We start from the raw sequence: 21,635 nt of genomic DNA, 5'->3' as shown, positions 1-21,635 counted from the left end.
CAAATGTACTATGTGATGATGCAGAACATACATAACACAACTTTGTTTCTAAGAGTTACATAATGCAGTAGGGATGTTGTATTTTGATGAAGAAGAAGAAGAGATTCTGTATTTCTAAGTAATTACTATTAATTTTTTTCTAACATGGGCATTACAGACTTTTAGTCTCTTTCTTGTAGTATTTGTTGGCTGCTAGATTTAGTCCTTCTAGAGCTTCTGTGCATTAAAATGTGGAGGTGAGGCTCAGCTGAAATGCTGACACTTTCAGGTGAATGTTTAATGATACAAATCATTGCAGTTTCAAATTCTTGTGATTTGCTATGTATTTGTGCTATTCATTATATGAAATGGCTAGTAGAGTTTTTTGAAATGTAAAGTATGAAATTACTTGTTAACTTCCAATTTTCTTTCTTAAAAGAACTATGTCTTTTTGTCTCCAGTTTTTAAGTATCCATACTTTCACTGCAGAATTAACCTAAATCATGGTTTCCAACATTTGATACTTCATCCAAATGCAAGTTAAAAGTTGCATTCACAGTTCTGTTCTATAGATTTGCTTTTGGATATTTTTATTCCTGTATTTATGGTAAAAGTGTTGCATAACTTGCACTCTATGGCTTCTTTGGACATAATCAGATATCATCTAAGAGATAACTTTATAATAACTAATTTTTAAATTATGTATTAGATAAAGCTTCACTCCTGCAGTTTGTAGGGTTTTTTCATATCTTTTCGTAAGTAGACACACTAAAGTGCAGGTATTTTTCCTTTGATATAATGACAGGAAGATTGTGTAAGAAATGTTGTGGAGTTTTTTTCCTGAAATGAGAAAACAGAGGAAGTATATTAAAACATTGCAGTGGCATATAAAAGAGGATAGAATGGCTCTCTAGTTGTATTCTGCTCACCCTTATAATTCTGCAGTTATTTTTAATTTATGCAACTAAACTAATTACTAATGGTGAGAAGACAGAATTTGCCTGTAGTATCTATCCTTTCCTATCTGGAAAGTAATTTTGCTTGTGCCCCTAGGCTGCTTTTCTTACCCTTTCTGTAAGCTGTAGACATAAATAAATGTTTGCTTTGTGATGTCCAGTATCTGAAGTGTTCTTCTCTGTGGAAAAGAACACGGTCATCCTAAATTACAGCTATCCAGTACAGAATCTGTCATGTATTCATGTATTCTTGTATTCTAAGAACAAGTAAATATTTTTCTTCAATTTTTGAATTGTATTTTTATTTTGCTTAGGTTTGATTAATAATGTATGTATTTGCCATTTCAAGGCTTAAAAAGAAGTGCTATAATGTTTGTGTATTACCTAGTGAGCCTGCAAACCTATAGGATTTCTAAGAAATTTTAGAGTTTAGGTTTCTTAATTGTAGCTTCCTCTGGGAAGCCAGAGTTGTACTTTGACTGCAATGTCTTGCAGGAGGTGATTCTCAGGGGAATATATTTTCATTTGAACACACCTATAAACAGTAGTGACAGGGCAGTGTTTAAGTCAATAACAAAAGTCAAAGGTTTTGCTTTCTTGTTCAATCAGACATTTACCTCTGAAAATTAAGCAACAGAGAACATCACTGACAATGTGAGAACAGAATCCACAAAATTTTAATTAAATCTCATGTGTCTTAATTTAAACTTGGCTATAAGCCAAGCTTGCGAGATTTCTGTTCTTTGCTGCTTTTTCTTTGAGTAAGTTATAGTTGTAGCCTAAAACATGTGCTGTATAATTAGTTCTCATCATAATGGGGCATTGCTTCAAGATGGAGTGTCAGCCTTCATAGACTCTCTTGGTTTTGGCTCAAGCCTGTTTTGAGAGCTTTTTCTTCTTGGAAATAGTTTTTCTTGTCCAATTTATTAGTTCATTAATTTGATTTTTTTTTTTTAACTTCATTTTTGTAAGTTAAAATATCTTTTGCCTCAGCAAAGTCTGTGTATTTCAGTTCTGGTTAGGCCAGGTGGTAGCAAGGATGGTCATTTCCTTGTAATAAAAAGGGTCTTAATTTGGAACTTGCTAAAGAGAGCTTGACTGTTGACCCCTAGTCTTTACATGTATGAAGCACAGATCTGAAGCATTTCTGAGCCATCCTGTTGGTTGCCTGTGATCCTCAGGAGCTGCTGTTAGCTAAAACCAGGAACACTGTGTGGGAATCCAGCAACTCCAGTGTTGATTTTAGACTGGACATGATGCAGAGGGTCCCTCTATGTACCTCCTTCATCTTTATGCCTCCCATCAATAGCTCTGTACTTCTGCCTGTCATTACTGTGCCTGAGGACTCCTCTCTCCCTGGCCAGCATGGGCTGCACAGGTTCTCTTGTGCAGGCACCCAGCAGTTTATGCATTAAGCTTGTGCAGTGGCCGAGGCAATGAAGAACTGGCCTTGTGGTGTCACTGTGGCCATCTGTACTGTGCCCTGGTTTAAAAGAGGTGTTATGTTACTACATTTGCTGGTTCTTTTTTTCTCTACTGTTCTCGCTATTCCTGCAAAGGAAAAGTAGTTTATCTGAAAAGATAATTTTGACTGTGTGTTTATGTCTGGATGTCTGGGGTGACTTTTTTTTGGAAGAACTTGATAAGTAAATTTTTCTGGAAAACAAATGTATTTTTTCTGTTGGTAGCAGTGATGGCTGTTCTCTACTTACTTTTCACCAGCCAAAATGGTATGTTGCCATGGTTTCCAAATATCTTCTGCCTCTGAGCTTCTTGGCTTTGGCTTATGGAAGCAGACAGACTGACATGACCAGATGAAATGTCTTTGCCAGCTACCTCCATCAACATATGTGTGATCTTTCTGTCTGGGAAATAGGTAGTTTTGCACAAGGTGCTGTCTTGTGTAGGAGCCTTGTAGCCTCATCTGACTACACACGTACTCCATTGGCTGTAGTTCTGTCATGTTGGTTATTTAATATTGAAAAAATTAGTTCCTCACCTGTGGTAGTGGTATAATGTGCAAGAGTTGTTCATTCAGTTGGAGTGTGTGAATCAGTCTCCCCACCTGCCTGCCTCCTTGGGCATATCACGATGATCTGCATGAAAAAATGCAGGGGGAATGAAAATTATTAGTTCTTTTGCTATTTGGGTTACTTGCTGTCTTCGAACAGATTTTTAACAGTTGGAGAATTAAGAAATCCATTGGGAAAGAATAACTTTAGTTCCATTTACAGTTTTGGAAGGGAAAAAGATCTGGGTTTTTTCTGGATTAGAGCTGTTGATCACACTCTGAGAGTGGTGTTGGTACTGTCTTCACTCCTACCTGGAATAGAATGGATGCCACTTGCATCCATCCACCTGCATGACATTCAGCTACAGAAACTGTCCAGGAAAGTCCTGTACTCATCATAAAAGGCCCAGTTTTCAGAACTCCAGCACAATAAAGTGGGTGCAGTGGTAGAGATCAGGACAGTGAATGGGGGGACGAGCAATGTGTTGTTCTGGGAACATGGCAGGAATCAGTCCTGTGAGGGAGGCAGTTACTGAAGTTAATTCACTCTTGTTTATGAAGTACTGGATTGGGATCTGAATGAATAATTGCAGGACAGCTGTGACATAATTGTTTACCCAGGTTCACTCTGGAGCTAAGAGCTTTGTATCAATCTGTGCTGATGTTTTACTGCTTAGGAAGCCAAACTGACTGGCGTTTATGTGGTATGGTTCTGTGATGGTGTAGATGAACCATTCCTGGTGCTAACTCTGAGAGGCAGAATTTGGCTTTTTAACAGATCTTGTTGCTCTTATCCTGGACCTTGTGAAGAGTAGAGAATACAATGCTTTCCTTTTCTTGCTTTTTTCTTTTTCGTCCTGCCCCAAAATGGGACACTTTCTGCTTTGGAGGCCAGACTGAAACATTTTTCACTCTATACCCTGCCACACTCTTCCCTTTCTCCTTAATGCCTTATGGAGCCTGTGTGCAGTACCCAGCTAGTTCCTGTGTTACATATTCCTTATTCCAAGGGCAGGACTGGAGATCCGTGCTGAACCCTGTTTCAATATGCAGATAAGGCTCTGAACTTAATTCAGCATGAGAGGAATTCCATGTTTTCCCCAAAAAAAGCTTATTCAGCTGTTGGGATGCGGCAATCTCAGTCTCTTTTAAGTGTTTATGTCGGAAGTTGAGCTTTGAGGTATCTTATTGTTGTCAAAACAGAACATTTGAAATCAGCAATCTCTAAAATTCACATAGGTATCTAACAAATCCTGTATTGAGATAAGCAGAACTGAACCTTCAAGAATGGTGTCAAATAATCTGACAGTGAATTCAGAGGAGCTCGCAAGCCTGAATCTTTTTTTATGTCTGACTTTTGTAACATCTCAGATCACTTTAAATACAATGTTTGTAGTTTAAATATCTTTTGGGGGAGAAAAGAGTTTGTTACTCCTTGGGAATTGGGTTCTCAGCTAAAAGTTCCAGGATTGTGTTAGTTAACATAGGAGATATGGATTTGGCTGGTAAATCACTTGGTGGATAAGGAATTGACTCAAAGAGCTCCAGTCAACAGCTTGATGTTCAGGTGGAGACCAGTGATGAGCAGTGTCCTTCACGGATCTGCTTTGGGACCAGTATTATTTATTATCTTTGCTGGTTGGACACGTGGAAGGTTCGGAAAGTTTGCAGGTGACACCAGGCTAAATGATGCAGTTGATACTCAAAGCTCAATAGAGAGAAGGGATCCCATCCAAAGGGACTTTGGCAGAGTAGAGAGGTGGACCCATGCAAACTTCATGATAAGGCCAAGTGCAGAGTCCTGTGTGTGGGTCATCGCAATCCTAAATGTGGATATAGGCTGGGCAGTGAGTGAATTGAGAGGACTTGGATGTGCTGGTGGATGAAACACAGAGTATGAGCTGACAATGTGCACTTATGGCCCAGAAAGCCAACCAGATCTTGGGCTGCATCCAAAAAAGCATGGGCAGCGAATTGAGGGATGGGATTCTGCCCCTCTGCTCTGGTGAGACCCCACCTGGAGTGCTGCATCCAGCTCTGGGTTTCCAGCACAAGACAGACATGGACCTCCTTGAACAGATCCCGAGGAGGGCCATGGAGATTATCAGGGGCTGGAGGCCTTCCCTATAAAGACAGATTGACAGGTTTGGGATTGATTAGCCTGGAGAAAAGAAGGCTCTAGGGAGACCTTGCAGTAGCCTTCCAGTACTTAAAGGGGGCGTACAGAAAAGATGGGGAGGGACTCTTTACCAGGCAGCATAGTGAACGGCTTTAAACAGAGAGGATAGACTGAGTTTAGATATTAGGGTGAAATCTTCACTTTGAAGATGGTGAGGCACTGGAACAGGTTGCCCAGAGAAGTTGTGGTGCCCCATCCCAGGAAGTGTTCAAGGCCAAGTTGGATGGGGAGGCTCTGAGCTACCTAATCTAGTGGAAGGTGCCTCTGCCCATGGCAGGGGAGTTAGAATGATTAAAAGATCTTGAAGGTCCCTTCCAACTCAAGCCATTCTATGATTCTATGACATTTCTGTGTTTAAGAAAGGCAATGCTAATTTCAAAAGGAATATACAATTAATAATGTCTGTAGGGAATTGCATTTTTTATAAATATTTGATTATGGCAAGGAATTCAATATGATTTTTTAATGGGGAAAGGATATTTGTTTTTTCATATTGCTATTACATGGAGGGAAGAACCCTACTTTGTTCTGTTTCTCTTTTTACATAAGTATTGGGCTCTTCACAACTGTGTACAACTTGGTTAAACATTCTTGTGCTAAACATTTTCTCACACTAAGGAAAGGATTGTGAGTGTCAGACAACTTTCTCTTTCTTTATCCTTATGTCCTGGTTTTTGTTTTCTAAAAGTCAATGAACAGTGCTTTTTTTTTGTTTTTTTTTAATAACTTCTACATTAGTGTTTGAAACAACACTTTTATACGGCTAGGAGCTACTATTTTTTTCCCCATATTTAAACTATTTTAGTAGAGTTAATATTTCTGGAAACATAGAGAGAAAATGTGTTGAACACTGCTTTTTATTTGTTATGCATATGATATATACTACGCAACAGGCTTTATATTTGTGGAAATCAGTATTAATATTACCTAAGTTTTATCATAGAATTGATCTTTAAGCAAGGAGAGGACCAGGAGAGTCTTCCTATAAGACAATATTTATTTCATGTTTCTTAGCATGTGTTATGTCTTTCTATTGCCTAACTTAATCTTTTTTTTGTTGTTGTTTTTTCTGTTTAGTTACCATATCTCAAGGTGGTACAATTCAGACTGTGACAAATTCAGGAGCTCCTCAGCCAGGTGCTACCATTGTGCAATATGCAGCACAGTCATCTGATGGCACACAACAGTTTTTTGTTCCTGGAAGCCAAGTTGTTGTTCAAGGTATATTTTATGAGTCTACTCCATTTTACTTTTTTCATATTAAACAATTTTTCTTAAAAGGTTTTTTATTTTGTGTTGACATTATTGCATTATTAGGTAAAATGCGCATAGCAAGATGAAAGACGTTCTTAGGAGGGGATTCAGGTTCTCTGCTTAGTAAGGCAGCTACTATGTTTGGTTAAAATGAATGAAATAGCAGTGTAACATCACCTTCTGCTTTGGAGTCTCTTGTCCAGATTTTGAGAGATATGTTAAATTGGAATAAAGGTGCTCTTACAGATTGGTGAGATACTGAAGGTGCACTGCATTTAATATATGAAACTAATTTGTTTTTTTCAGCAGTTAAGGTTAATAAAACACAAATTCTGAAGATTTTTGGCTATGTTGAGGGCAGAATTTCCTTGCAACTTATGGCTCTTGCAGTTACTAGAAAGCAGATCCTTTACTGAGGCTAGTTCTCTCACAGGGGAACACTTTGATGGTCCTATAAAATGCACACATGAATTGAACTGTGAATAGTGAATTCTTGAGCCTTACTGTAGTTTATGCAGGATTATTTTTCTTTCCACTGTTCCCAGCCTTTTGGTAATGCTGAGGATGCTGGAGAACCATAGGTGTCTTGGATTCTTATCTATATCAGGGGATTTGGGTTATGTGATGAAAATCTTTGAAAATGGGTATGGAGACACTAAATTAATAGCTATGGAGGATATACAGAATTTAAAAAAATAATTATTTTATTGACACAGAGAAGTAGGGAGGGAGGGCTGTATGAATACTTTAGTAAGCCAAAAGAGCTATCTGAAATAAGCCATGAGAAGAGCTAGGAAGGATTTAGGTATGTATCGATAGAGTGGATGAGAGTCATCAAATAAATGCTGAAATATATTGTCATCACAAGACTTTCCAGAAGCATTTCAAGGAAATTTTAAGACTATTAGATGAAAAAACCTTAGCCAAATATTAGTTTTTATTGTTCAGAGAGTATTGTTACAACTTCCCTAAATGTTATTATGAATACATTCTTAACAAAGCCTTAAGACCCAAATTTGGCTGTCCCCAAACCAGTTTCCCACTCTGGTACTACAAGTTTTTCTGAGTATGAGTCTAATATGTTTTCTACGTGTGTGCCTATACATCCCTTAAATCAGAGGCTGCCTCCATCTCTCCAGGTTGACTGTGGTATTTTATAGGTCTTGCTTTGATTCTTTGGAGCTTTGGGGTCAGGAGCAGAAAGAATAACGCCTCAGCTGCTTCCTAAAACTTTCCAAGTCTGTGAAGAAGCAGAGCATTTGAGGATTTTACCTGGCAGCACTTCAGTCCTTGGAAATTCCATTTGGCTGACTTTACTTTACAGACTCTCCATTACAGAACTGTTCTCTGACAGGGCTACTCAGTCTCAGCAATGGGCTCCACAAGATGGAATTGCCCATTAAGTGTCGTGCCTGTGATGGAAACTTTCAAAATGGATTCAGAGACAGCTACTGAATAGCTTCTATATCATGTTTCTGGAAGCATCTAGATACTTTTAATTAAATTGATTTGTTCTCTGTCCACGCTCAGAGAAATTTATTTCCTGGAATTCTCTGTTCCTTTGGTTCAAAGTCCAGTGCTTAATGAGCCCTCATAGCTGTTAACACTGAAGAAAAATGCTACCTAACGTATACAGGGAGAAGTACAAAGCAAACAGTAAGCAAGCATGAACTTGGAGATGATGGGAAGATAAAAGGCTTCAACTTACTCTACATGCTATTGATACTGGAAAATCTTTTAAAAAACCAGAAAAAACCTCTTTGAGGTGTATAAAAATAGTGTGAAAGCACTTGAAGATGTTTACAGTAATAAAATTGTATGTAGTCAGCAAACGTGAGTTAATCAGGATGGAGTGAGACAGTGGAATTAGTTGAATATACAAGTGTCTGAAATGTCCTTACTACAGGTCATCTTGCCTGTGCTAAAAAGTTTGTAGGAATATAGGTTATGAAGATTTATCATTTAAGTACATTTTGTAGTTGACTGAACACCTAATATTGTGATAGCACAGATAATAATAGAAAAAATAGTCTGCTTACTAATCTTACCACTTACATATATTTTTATAATGATTTTGGGTAGGCTGCATATGATTTTTTTTCTTAATCATAGAAGAAAAGACTATAATAAATACCTGGAAAAAGAAAAGATCTGTTTCAGATTCTGTTTCAGAATCTTTCAGATAGCATATGTATTGATACTTTTTTCTAAAGTATTTGTTGATGAATCTCATGTAATAATAGATAAGATCACATAAACCATGTGCTTGATATTTCCTGATAACCTGTGGTGCGGAAAAATATTAGGATAAAAGTGCCAAAGGTGTTGGTCCAATTGAGTGTCATTGCATTTGCTACAAATTTACATTTGTAGGTGAAATAAGAGGCAGTTCTAGTGTCTGGACAGTTTCCAAATACATTAAGGGTTAAGGATTGTTTTGCTAGCTGAAGAAGGAAGTGTTTGACTATTAGTGAAAATGAGTGTAGAAAAGTTACATAAAAAATCATTGTGTTGGGGTCTATTACATGTGAAATGTGTGTTTTCATTACATTGTTAGTGATATTTGAAATCTGTGGCTTGAATTTCTTGTGCTTTAGTTCTGATCTTCTGTACGTATGATCCTGAAGTGGTCCTGTGATCACAGAACACTCCTTTTGCATTGATGCTTCCACGGCTGCCATCCAGCACAGTTTCACAGCTGATGAATTACCAGTCTGAATTTGTTTATTACAGACGGAGGACCTTAGAAGTTTGCTGTGCCCTGCGTACAGACCAGTGCTTGGACTCTTGGTCTGAAAGTAATTTCATTTAAATTGATGTAAATAAGGAGCAACTCTCTTAGAGCTGAGTTGTTTATTTTAATTTATATTTTAAAACTAAGTCAACCAGATCTCTTGGACATATTTTCAAAAAGGAGGGAAGGGGGAAGAGGTTGCCCTTACCCAGAGTTACTGTTCTGCCTGTTACAGCTTCTGAAATCACTAGCGTTAGGCTGACTTACTTTGTTGGAGTATTTCTTAATAATTTCTGAAGCTTTTAACTGAAATTAAATGAGTGGGTTGTGGGTTTCCCTGCAAAGCAAGGAGCTCTAGCCTTTCATTTACCTATTTGTTACAGCTTATTAAGTTTTCCTGTCTTGCATGTCTGTCCAACAGAGTTCTCTGCCTTTTAGTGGAACTGTTCCAATGAAAACAGCTGCATGTTTAAAATTACCTTATTTTCTATCCAATCATGACTTTATAATTTGGATTCATTCATGAATGCTAGAGCCACATTTTAATTTCTGTCAGTCAGTGCTGTGAATTTTCAGGTCTTTCTTAACAGCTTGCTTTGTGGTGAGTGCTTTCTGTAGCTTTATGAATAATTCAGGAAAAAAGAACAAAGCTAGGATTATAGCAATATGGAAGAGGGAAAAAAAAGCAGGTTTACTGCAAAAGGAATTCTTTGGGCTGCAGTTTCAGTGAGCTGTTCCAGTGATGGAGCATATTAATGACAGTGGTAAGCAAGTGATGTCATTGTGATGTCAGTGCTCTTGCTTGTAATCCTGCACATGCTTGGTAGTTTGGAACAGTTCATGCTGTGCTCTGGTAGAGGAACAGCAGAATCGTGTGTGCAGAAGTTGATCATGGCTGTTACAGGAGATGAAACAGGTAAAAATTTTGTTAGCCTTTGACATGGTATTTTTGTATGTCTGTGCAGTGTTTAGTTAATATTTGTGACATTTTCTTTTGAACCTGTTGCTGTAATTCTTTCATCTCTCTAAAGTCATACAGATAGCTCCTAATTCTATCTACTTAGTGTAGGATTCCAGGGCAATTTTAACAGTTTCATTTGGGGGAAAAAACAAAAAATCACTGTTAATGCATGAGTTCTTGCACAGATTGATTCAGATAACTAATCTTTATTATTTGATGCAGGATTTTTCTGAAAACAATCCACCACTCTACTTTTGCATTTCTCTTTATTGTGGTGATAGTTCATATATGTTACTATGTTTATAATTGCTTTTTGTTTTGTAAAAATGACAGCTGGCTTTGTTACTGAGCAATAAACACTACAAATTTGATAGCCATGGGCTTAAGCCCAGCTGTACAGGAATTGTTTCAGCAGTGCAAATCAACCCTATGCTTCCATTATTAAAAAAACACTGAATGGAAACAAATTTGAGGGCAATAATTGAAGTATTGTTACGCCTGCTTGTTTTGTCCTCCTCTGTTAAAATGGTCTGTTCCTCAGCTAATTGAGTTCAAAAGGCTGACGTCATTAGATTTCCTGGAATCGTGTTGCAGTAGGGAACTGGAAAAGTTAAACTCCAAACAAGATACACATTGACGTCAGCTCCAAGTCATGCTGCGATTTAGTCAGTTCCTTTCTGCCCCGTCAATTGCCTCGGGCAGCTCGGTAACAGTAACTACTTCCCTGCCGGCTCCTACGTGCTGCTGCTCAGAGCGGGCACACGTTGTTTCATTAATTCAAAGATAAATATCTTCTCCAGGTCGATGCTTTTAATGCTCAAAGAGATCATAAGTCATGCCTTGTGTAGCCAGTTCAGTGGTGAAGTTAAAAACCTTTTGATAATCAAGTCCCACCATTATGACTCACAGAGGGGGAGAACAGGCATCCAAATACATTGGGCATTTTTTTCTCCTGGATAGTCACTGAAAGAGCTCGAGTGCAGGGATGCTCTCTAGTGTTCAGCAAGTTACTTTTTCCAAGAGGTGGTTGCTTTATAAATTTATTTTTTTAAAAACGCAGTTTGGTTTTTTTTCACTAGTTGGTTTTTTTGGCTTCCTGTTAATAATTTTCTTTTTGTGAGTCTCAACTGAAAGCTTCAGGTCTTCAGTGACTTTTTACTCCCTTGCATTTTATGGAGTTAAAAAAAAAAATTACCTGGGGCGGTGTGTTAGGGAAAGGTACCACCTCCAGGTTTGTTGCTTTGTTAACGGTCTCAGTTCTACTTCTGGTACCTTAGGAATTACATTAAACCTTTGTGAAGTGTCACTAGAAACGGCCACAGAAGTTTGTCAGTCTGGATGAGGTGTGTGTGACATTTGTCTCAGATGCTGAAATGGAAGGTATGCTTCACTGTAATATAGACACATAACTCGGCTTAAGATAACTTTGAAAAAAATTAAGTTTATCCCACTCTGTTTAAAGCCTGTTTTGTCTTTCCAAAGGTATTTTTCTGGGGAAATCAGTTACATTGTAATTTCTTGAGATAATGTACGAAACATTTTTCAGTCTGAAATATTTTTTTGCAATGCTGTGTCATAAAACATACATTACTGCACACCTAAAAGATACTTTGTCAATGCTATGCTATGCATTTTTCTTGTTTTTAAACAGTGGTGTCTGAATTTGCAGGGTCTGTACCACCAGAATGGTTATTTATCTGTGTTCCTGTGCTGGCAGGTTTATGAGTGAGACAGCTGTCAGGCAGAGACTGCCACTACTGGGATCTGCTCAGATTAGAATACTTACCAGTGGTGTTTGCTGATCCCAGCTGAGATAGGGACTTGCTTTTGTTAAGTCTTGCTGCAGGTACATGATCACACTGAGTCCTCTTCACAAAAGCTGCAGTAAGTCCTGTTTGCTGCCATCTGAGTATAAATCAGACACAGACAACAAAGTAGTTGGTCTTGCCAGGCTGAGGTGATCTGGACTGTGGAGCTTTCCCCGTGACTTGATCTACAAAATGGTTTGCTTGGATTTCTAGTTCTTTGTATCTAAGGCAACCTAAGATAACATCTCTTTAATACCTAGTGATGAGAGAGAAAAAGGTAGTTCTTACCATAGTCTATAAGATGTATGTAATGTGGCCAGCATAAAGTTGAGCCTGAAGAGTTCCTAAAATTCCATTTTTATAAATAGTGAGCTGCAGTTATCATTCCATTGACATGACTGGGACTGCTAAGAAATGTGGAGAATTTAGAGGGTTAAGCAATTGCCCTGTAGATGTACAAGATGACCAAGCCCTGTGTTCATGGCAGCTGCCTGTCAGTGCTCACAGGGCTGTTCTGGGCTGATTTCTCCCTCCCTCCCACATCCCCAGGGGATTATCCAGGTCAGTTCACTGGTCCAGTTCATCTTGTAATTCCACAAACACTTTTACCCTCAGGACTGCGAGAGGGGGGAGGTGCACAGGGTTTAAGCTGATAATGATTTCAGGACATGGCTGTGGAATTGTAGTCTAAACACAACTCGATTCTATTTTTTTGTTTTGAATTAGTGAAGCACTTGCATTAATATTGTAAGAATAGTATATTTTTATTAAGTTCAATTTTCCCCTCTATAGTTAACTGATGTTTCTTAACTGCTCAACCTGCCAGCCTCCTCAAGATGTTTTTGTCTACATTTTATTTTTCCCAGTTGTCCTACTTTCTGCTGGGATAGAGTTAATTTTCTTCCTATTAGCTGGTACAGTGCTGTGTTTTGGATTTAGGGTGAGAGAGATGTTGATAGTGCACTCGTGGTTTAGTTGTTGCTCAGAAGTATTTGCACTAAGTCAAGGACTTTCCAGCTTCTCATGCTCTGCCAGTGAGTTAGGGTGGGGATGCACACAATTTGCAAGGGATCATAGCCAGAGCAGCTGACCCCAGATAGCCAGAGGGATATTCCATACCATAAGGCATCATGCTCAGCATATAAACGGTAGGGAAAGCTGGCCTGGGGACTGCTGCTCAGGAACAAGCTGGGCATCAGTTGGTGAGTGGTGAACAATTGTTTTTAACTTGCATCAGTTGTTCTTCTTGGGTTTATTTCTCTTTCTTTTTGTTATTTTCCTTTTCATTATATTTATTATTTTATTTTATTTTATTTCCATTATCAAACTGTTCTCATTTCAGCCTATGAGTTTTCTTACCTCATCCTACTGGGGAGGGGTGTGGGTGGAGTGAACAAGTGGCTAAGTGGCGCTTAGTTGCAGGCTGGGGTTAAACTGTGACACATGTTTTTCCATTATTTGAATAATGCTTTAAAGAATTAAAGTATAAACTAAGTATAATATAATAGCCTCTGAAACATCAGCTATATTCAGTTGCTTTAATGACAAAATTTGAAGTTTTGTTATATCATAATATAAAATATTCATGGAAAGGAATAGGTAAATACTTGCTTAGAATTTAAAGAGGAATATATTTTTTGTTTGCTTTTGTTTTCTGTCAGACAAGACACAAATACTTAGGACTTCCCCAGTGCTTTTAAGCTGAGGTACATCATGTAGAGACAAATATGTCCAAAACAAAGAAATGATGTGAAACTGTCAGAAAGGTGTTGGTTTCAAGTCACATCAGCTCGGCATTTAGCTTGGGGAGAGCACAAAACTGCTAAGCTCAGGAGCTGAATTTGAACTTTTGCCCTCTGATTTACTGTGTGGCTACACCCCTTCCTGTGCAACCGCTGCTGCCTCCTCTTGCCTGTTAATGCTGCAGCATCCTATGTGTGGTCCTCTTGCCCAGGGAACAAATGCCTTTACATCCTGAGCACTTACCTGTTCCTTTTTGCTGTAGCAACAGCAGCTCTCACTGGTTATCCAAGGGTTGCCAAACTGCTGTTGTAAGAGGAGGAGAGGCTGTAAAGCTGGTACTGTTGCTATCACAAGGAAGGAGGAGAAAGTTGTCTTCTGAAGCAAATTGAGTCCTGTACAGGGAGAACAGGGTAGCATATAAACCTCAGTGGCTGCAACAGCAGGACCCTCTTTTTGTGGGATTGTGCAAACAGGAAGTAAGTGTGAATGCTTGAACTGTTCCTCAGACAGCTTTCCACATGTCGTCTGAAGAGAGCCATGTGGAAACTTTCAGTCTGGCTGGCTAGTGGGGCCACATGCTAGAGCAATTCAGATATTTTACAGTGTGGAAATAAATGCTATTAAGATAAAAAGTGTAGTTGTGCCATTATAGACCTGTGAAATAATTTATGTATCTGGGATCCTGAGTAAATCATTTTCAGAAATCTGTTATTTTCAGATACACCTCTTTTTTGCCATAAATTTCAAAATATGTTTCTTTCATACAGCTGCCACTGGAGACATGCCAGCTTACCAGATTCGAACTCCCACTACTACCTTACCTCAGGGAGTGGTTATGGCAGCCTCGCCAGGGACTTTGCATAGCCCCCAGCAAATGGCAGAAGAGGCAACACGCAAGAGAGAGCTGAGACTTTTGAAAAATAGGTAAGACTATATAATAATTCATAGCCAGTGTTGCAAACCACCACCCCCCCAACCCCCCTGAACATTATAATGAAGTTTTCTTCTTAAGGTCATGAGCACTGCCTGTAACTGATGAAGGGAAGGCAGGGTATTCTTTATCAGTCATCCCATGTCCTGCTAGTATAGAGTATTGGTCGTTAACTCTGAAAGGTTAGAGTTGACCTTATACCCATGGATTTTTAGTTTGAAAATATTAGGGTAATTCAGAAATCAGTATCAGACAATTTTTGTGATGCTCTAGAGTTATACTTTTTGTTGAATTTTAATTCCCCTCCTCTCCCATTACTGACAGTAAAATGACCAGAAGGGGCTTTTTCATTTTAAAACATCCTAGCAAAGAATTGGTTAGGAAAATAGCTGAGAATCTCATTAGCAGCTGTCCATTAATGATGCTGTGAAGAGGACTTATTCAAAGATGGAATGATAATTATAGACTTTCCTAAGTACTTGGCTACTGGGATGAGATACTTTGCAGTGCCCCTGTCATTTTGTGAGGCATATTGTGTGAAGTTGCTGTATAGTTTTTAATTAGTTGTCATGGACTTGACTGAATGTTGTAAATGTCAGTCTTTCTCTGTGCATTCTTCTTGCTATTCTTAGGGCAGTCTGTCTTTTTCAAATGTGTAGCCACCTCTATCATTGGCAGATTAATTGTAGAAATAGTCTGCTCTGCAGATCTCTTAATACACTGCTTAACCGCTTGTCTTATGATTGAATTAATGGTATTGCTTTGCTCTCATGCCTGTCCTTTATCTTAAATTACTCATGAGGATCACTGCATTGTTGTGCCTCCCTTTTGTTTCTTCTCCAGTTTTAAAACTAGTGCTTATGATATAGCTCATAATTTGCTGGAATGTTAGCTTCTCACAGTTTGACAGTTTATCATGTTCCAAGGTACTAAAGGAGGACTCCCAGTACTCCTAATATTTCTTCTGGAATTGAATGCTCGTTTAGTCACATACTTCTGAAAACACTACCCAAAGTGTTTAGCTCCGATATAAGAGACTTTTGAGCAGAACTACGAGGATGGCTTCAGGCTATTATTTGCTAGCAACAAAAAACACAGACTTGTGTGGCTGAAATGTGCTCGGGCAGCCAGTTCTAAAATGCTAATAAATTGTATTTGTTTGGACTTAAAATGTACTGTACATTGTTACAATGTGCTGTAAGTTTCTATCTTAATGTATGCTTGGCACCTAGTTTTTTATCTGAAGAGAGTAGTGTTTGTGTTTCTGAAAGTATATTCTCTGGGTTTGGTTTTAAGATTTTGATGGCAGAAAACAATGCTCCCAATAAACACACAAAATAACTGGAAGAAGAAATGCTGCTTTCCCTCCTAATGTTTAGTACAATTCAAGTCAATAACACTATCATTTATTCTCTGTTTTTCTCAGTTCTTCTGTGTATTGGTTCCATCTTTGTATTTGGTGATGCTGAGTGTGTTTCAAGTTCTAGTTATTTTGGATTATATTTTAACTATGTTACTGCTTTTGGCTGTTATCTGATGCTCTGTTTGTGCAATCCAGCAGTTGGTGTGGTTGTTGTTCTTATTGTGGAACCACAGGGATTGTAGGTAATTGCATTTATCCAGTCTTTGCCATATTGTGGCTGTTCCTGTAGTCATTTGCCTTGTATTGGTTCCAGGGAAGCTGCCAGAGAATGTCGCAGAAAGAAGAAAGAATATGTCAAATGTCTTGAAAATCGTGTGGCTGTGCTTGAAAACCAAAACAAGACTCTCATTGAGGAACTCAAGGCCCTCAAAGATCTTTATTGTCATAAAGCAGAATAACTGTCTTTCATTTGGACCTCCTTTATTATGAACTTTAATCAAGGCATGAGAGGAAGCAATTCTACAGATTGCCATATGAACTTGAGAAAGAGACACTTGAGGCCCTTGTGGAACCCAGTTTTGCTTAGTGTTTTCAGACTGATTTGGGAGATATTCCAAAATTTGGAATTCTGTCATAGTCTCCATACTCTGCTGAGCTTTCTAATGGCATGCAAATGGCTTTTTTGTTTGCACTTTTTACTTCTGCTTTTTGCAGGGAAGCTGCTAAAGAATGTCGACGTCGGAAGAAAGAATACATAAAATGTCTGGAGAGTCGTGTTGCAGTGCTAGAAGTTCAGAACAAGAAACTTATACAGGAGCTTGAAACCCTAAAAGACATTTGCTCTTCCAAAACAGATTAGTAAAAATATTTATTATACTGTGAACTAAGATATGTCCAGTTGCTTTGTAAGACAATACATAGCCAACATGGCTTACGGCTTTCTCTTTGTGTCATTTATAATATATTCCTACTCCTAACATTCCTGAATGCTTTCCTGCTTTTTGTCAATTCATAGCTCTAATTTCAGGTTTTTCATGCACCATCCCTCTGTCTCCCAAGGAGCCAAATGTTAAAAAATATAACAAAGTAAAAAAGCGCATAGTTTCTAAGAGCTGTTTCTTTGCCATATATTTACATACTACTTTTTACATGTTACTGAGTGTCCTGCACATTCAAAATATTTTGCAATTGTTTTAGATGAATCATAAAGATAATGCATCCAGTAATACAAGAATATCAAACAACCCAAGGTATCTCAGGAAAGAGTTTATAAAAGAATGTTATGATTATATGTATGTACTAGCATACTAGTCTACAGATGATTTTATGGCATATTTTTATATTAGTTGCTTTGTGGAAAAAAGTATTGTATTGCTGTCACTGAGTGCCATGGTTAAAGATAGTTTTTAATAGAACCATGTTGTTTAACCTGTGTAGTGTCTGATTTCCTTTTAAAACCTGGTCGAGATGCTTTAAAATCCATGAGTATCTGAAGAAAGACAAAGGGAAAAAGCACACGTAAGCTCATGACATGATGCTAAGTATATTGTAAATACCTGTAAGAAGCTCTCTGTTATATGGCTGCTATTATCTTATTCATTGGAGGTCTATATATCAAAATTTAAATTTTCATCCTGAATACTTAATATTCTAGATCCTGTACACCTGTGGACAGTTGCCTGTAGTGAAGATTGATGGTGCAGTTCTTTCCACAATTTCAGCAAACTACAGAGTGGTGGTCAAGGTGTCCTAAAGAAGGAAACTTTCCAATAAACAGTAACTATTTGCTGATTCACTGGGTTCTGGAGTAGACTGTAGATGAGAGCTGAAGATTTTTAAAATAAACCCATGTTTAAATCAGATTACAGCTCTTGTAAATGCAGTATGTGCCAACTTTCCGTTGTGCTTTGAAAAAACTAGTGTATATGGAAAGTTGCTTCTGGGTACTTTTTAAATTCAGGAGTGATCTAATTGTTTGGCCAGTACAGTCTATGAGCAGAGTGTTGGGGAGCTTTGCACTGCATAAGAGCACCACTGCCTTACTGATGTGGTAGGAAGAAAGGCCTGGTTCCTACTTAAATGGCTTTACTGAAGGGGGGGTGTGTGTGTGGAAGGGGAGGAGGGATGGAATCATACTGAAGTCATTGAGACTTCCTAATTTAATGTAAACTGAATTTGTATTTAACCCTCTTCACTCTGACCCTGTTGGGGGGGTTGGTTTATGTATATATTTTTTTCTTTTTTCCTAAATTACTTGAAATATACAGGATAATTTTCTTGAATATTTTGAAAATCCCACTAGGTACCTAAGTGAAACCATTTATAAGAAGAGATACTCTCTCTCACTTCCTGCAGCCACATCAGTTGATTTAAGGAGGAAACAAGATGCCTTCTGGCCTCCAAGGCTCTGCTGCAGGTTTGGAACAAAAGTAGAGCAAACACTGAAATATCTTCTTCACTGTGAAAATACATCTGAAGTGCTAAGGTCAGCAGAAGTCTAAGGTTCTGTTCAGGTTGGACAGGATGAATGCAATCTGCAGGTCCATGTTGCAGCCTCTGTAGTGCAACAAGTAAGTTGCTTGTTGTGGCTCTGTCACTGAAGTCTCTTTTGTGTTACAGGTAGGCATTGCTCCTGACTCGCAAGGGATTTGGAAACTTAAATAAAAAGAAACTTGTGTGTGTGTGGTAGATACCTCTCCAGTAGAAAGTCCTCTTTATCTTCACAATAGTAAATGGTACTAGCTGTAGTTAGAAATTTGATAGGAGGAATCCTTGTCTATCCCACGTGTGTGTAGTTTGTACTGATTTCTTTACTAGTAGAATCATAGAATGGTTTGGGTTGGAAGGAATCTTAAAGATCATCTAGTTCCAAACGCCCGTGCCATGGGCAGGGATGCCACCTGCTATTGAACCATATTGCTTAGAGCTCCATCCAGGCTGGCCTTGAATGCTTCCAGAGATGGGGCAACCACATCTTCACTGAGCAATTTGTTGGGTGCTAACTGCTGAGTAAAGAATTTATTCCTACTATCTAGTGTGAATCTCTTCTCTTTTCTTTATAACCATTGCCCCTTGTCCTGTCATTGTTTACCTATGTAAAAAGTTCTCTCCTTCTTTCCTGTAAGCCCTCCTGTAAGTAGTGAAAGGCTCAATGAGGTCTCCCTGGAGTTGTCTTTCCTCCAGGATGAGCAAGCCCAGCCATCTCAGGCTGTTTCCATAGGAGAGGTGCTTCTGCCCTGTGATTACGTTTGTGGCTCTCCACCAAATCTGCTCTAACAGGTCCATGGCTTGCCTGTGCTGGGGGCCCCAGAGCTGGATGCAGCACTGCAGGTGGGGTCTTACCAGAGCAGAGTAGAGGGGCAGAATCCTCTACCTCACCTTGCTGCCCACCCTGCTTTGGATGCAGCCCAGGATGCACTTGGCCTTTGGGGCAGCAAACGCACACTGAAGCAGAGTGATGGATGTGGTACAGGAAAAAGGCCTTCTCGACCCAGTAGTATTCTTAACATAGAAATATCAAGTGAATCTGAGTTGGTTTATTACAAGAGATTTTGAGCACTGCCCAAGCTTTGATTTGTTAGAGCCAAGAATTTTGTTTTTTCATTATCAGGAAAAAAGGCCAAAATAATTGTGTTTTTTTCCTTCCTGTTAGAAAACTGCATTTCTTTGGTACGAAACTCCTTTCTTGCTGAAACCACACAACTGCAAATTTCTTTTAAGATAGATATATAGAGGACTGGCCTTTAAGGGAAAGCGTACAGGACTGCATGGATTTTTAAATTTTTTTTTCGAAATAGATTTTCATGTAGCTCAGGTAAAATAGTCTCTTGTAAAATGTCTTCAGCTTCCTAGAGTTGTGGGCGATGAGGAATGTAATAGTCAGCTTCCTCTTAAGGTACAGCTTTGAGTCATAGCTGTTTCCTTCTTAAGCAGATGTGCAAAGAGAAATCTCTATAGACTATTCAGACTGATCTCTCTTGGCTCTCTAAAACACCCCCAGCTGTTTTGGCCAGTGAAAAAAGGGATTAAAATAAGTGTATTGTGTGAGTACGTGTGGATTTAGTTTCTTTGGGAGGACTTTTTGGTTGTTATTCCCATAGATTTTGCTGTTTGCAGGAATAATTACAGATTTATTTTTTGGCTGCACTGATACAGTCCTGAGGAGTGTAAGTTTTCTCCTGCTTGGTTTTCTTTCTGCTCTTATCAAACGTAATTACTGATCTGTACTGGTACCCTGCAGACATCAGTGTAATAGCTAATTTCAGTGTGATCTTTTTCTGAATGAAGTATCACTTCAAAGAAAACAAAGGGGTCTGCTCAGCTTCTGGTTTGGATTGACTCATTTTGCACAGAGTTTTTTCCTGTTTCATCCCCTTGGTGTTTAGTCTGTGGGTGTGTACATGGCAAGACTGCAGTGAGTGCTGAGCTGTTAAGCAGTTGACAGAAGTAACTGCCTTTTGGTTGACAGCCTTTCTGTATAAAATATTGTCATGTGGGGAGGGATTTTTTTTTTAAGGCACTATGAGGCTCTTCTGGATAACAATAACAGTGATCTCATTATTCCAGCAGAAGTTTATAGTATTTGTTTAATTTACTAACTGCAGAAAATTATTTAGGTAAATTCTAGACCAATTTGATAGTCTCTCATGGCAACTGGAAAAGGCAGGTAGCAAAAATCAATTTATTCTTCTTTGTCTAATGAATCTTTAGTCTATTTTCTCAGGTTCCTGTTTATTCCTAATTCTGAGTTAGAACTTCCTTCTTGCAACAGGCTTGTTCAACACAGTATGAAGCAGAAACTGTGTATATGCACAGTCTAGAGAGAGAGTAGTGTGAGAGTTGAGTGCTGCATGTAGACTAAGGAAAAAAATAACTTCATTGTGTTCTGTGTGACTTAAATGGAAAAAACAGTGAAGGAAGTGTCTTTGTTATGGTAACTGCTGAGCTTTTTCCTCTCCTTTAATAGCCTGTATCAGTGGGATCAGGTGTGATTAATACATCTTGTGAATGGAATTATGGCTATAAAAATGTCACAATTCAGAAATCTAGTTATCTAGCCAAGTCATTGTTTGTGTTTTGTGGCTTCAAATATATGATTTCCAAACATCCTTGAATGAGGCTTTTAATATTCTCATTTTCATGATTCTCCCCTCCCCACCATTCCCAATGTAGTTGTGCTCACACCAGGTAAAAGCTGATGCAGAGTTGTTCAGTAAGCCCAGTCTGGACCAAAGGGTTGTTTTTTCTAAAATAGTTTTCTTAAAAAAAATTTTTTTCCCCATAAGCAAAGTATTTATCACACTTCTAGCTTTCATTAATTCTTACAGAAGTGAGAGAACTGCAAACACATTTTTAAGTTTAATGCATAAGGAGGTGTTTTCTTGATGAAGTTGATTTTGAGGAACTAGATTCTCCAAGATCCTGGTTGTGTGAACTAAAAGCTTTCTGAAGTTTGTCAGCTGCCATACAAACAAGAAAATGCTTAAATCCTTGACACCCCTGCATTTTTACCAGTGAAGTTGTCAGTTACTTCAAAGATCCAGACATGGGCCTGGAACTGCAGCTTTCATGACAGAAGTGAGCAGCCTAAATCTGTTGAGATCTTCAAAGTAGACATGTTCTTTTTCTCTCATTTGAGGACTGATCTAATTAGCTTTTCTGAAGTGTGTCTACTGGAAATGGTTGTAACATGAAATACAGCCACAGAAAAACAGGA

At 38.5% G+C, this 21,635-nt stretch overlaps 1 protein-coding gene across 10 annotated transcripts in view; it reads left to right on the top strand.

Moving 5' to 3' along the window:
• The window catches only part of CREM (cAMP responsive element modulator), a 39,565-nt gene extending 18,540 nt beyond the window's left edge, over nt 1-21,025 (top strand). For 6 of the 10 annotated variants that reach the window (XM_039548944.1, XM_039548941.1, XM_039548938.1 and 3 more), the window contains 3 exons: nt 6,203-6,346; nt 14,393-14,549; nt 16,233-21,025. In XM_039548944.1, coding sequence (XP_039404878.1) covers nt 6,203-6,346; nt 14,393-14,549; nt 16,233-16,377 — 446 coding nt within the window. In that variant the 3' untranslated portion in view covers nt 16,378-21,025. Of the gene's footprint in view, nt 1-6,202; nt 6,347-9,683; nt 10,030-14,392; nt 14,550-16,232 lie in introns of those variants that run through there. The other 4 variants (XM_039548939.1, XM_039548943.1, XM_010394898.4 and 1 more) reach the window with 3 other exon arrangements.
• The last annotated feature ends 610 nt before the right edge of the window (nt 21,026-21,635 follow it).

Source organism: Corvus cornix, chromosome 2 (genome assembly GCF_000738735.6).
Source record: "Corvus cornix cornix isolate S_Up_H32 chromosome 2, ASM73873v5, whole genome shotgun sequence".
Classification (NCBI taxonomy): Eukaryota; Metazoa; Chordata; class Aves; order Passeriformes; family Corvidae; genus Corvus; species Corvus cornix.
This window is presented reverse-complemented; position numbering and strand designations above follow the sequence as displayed.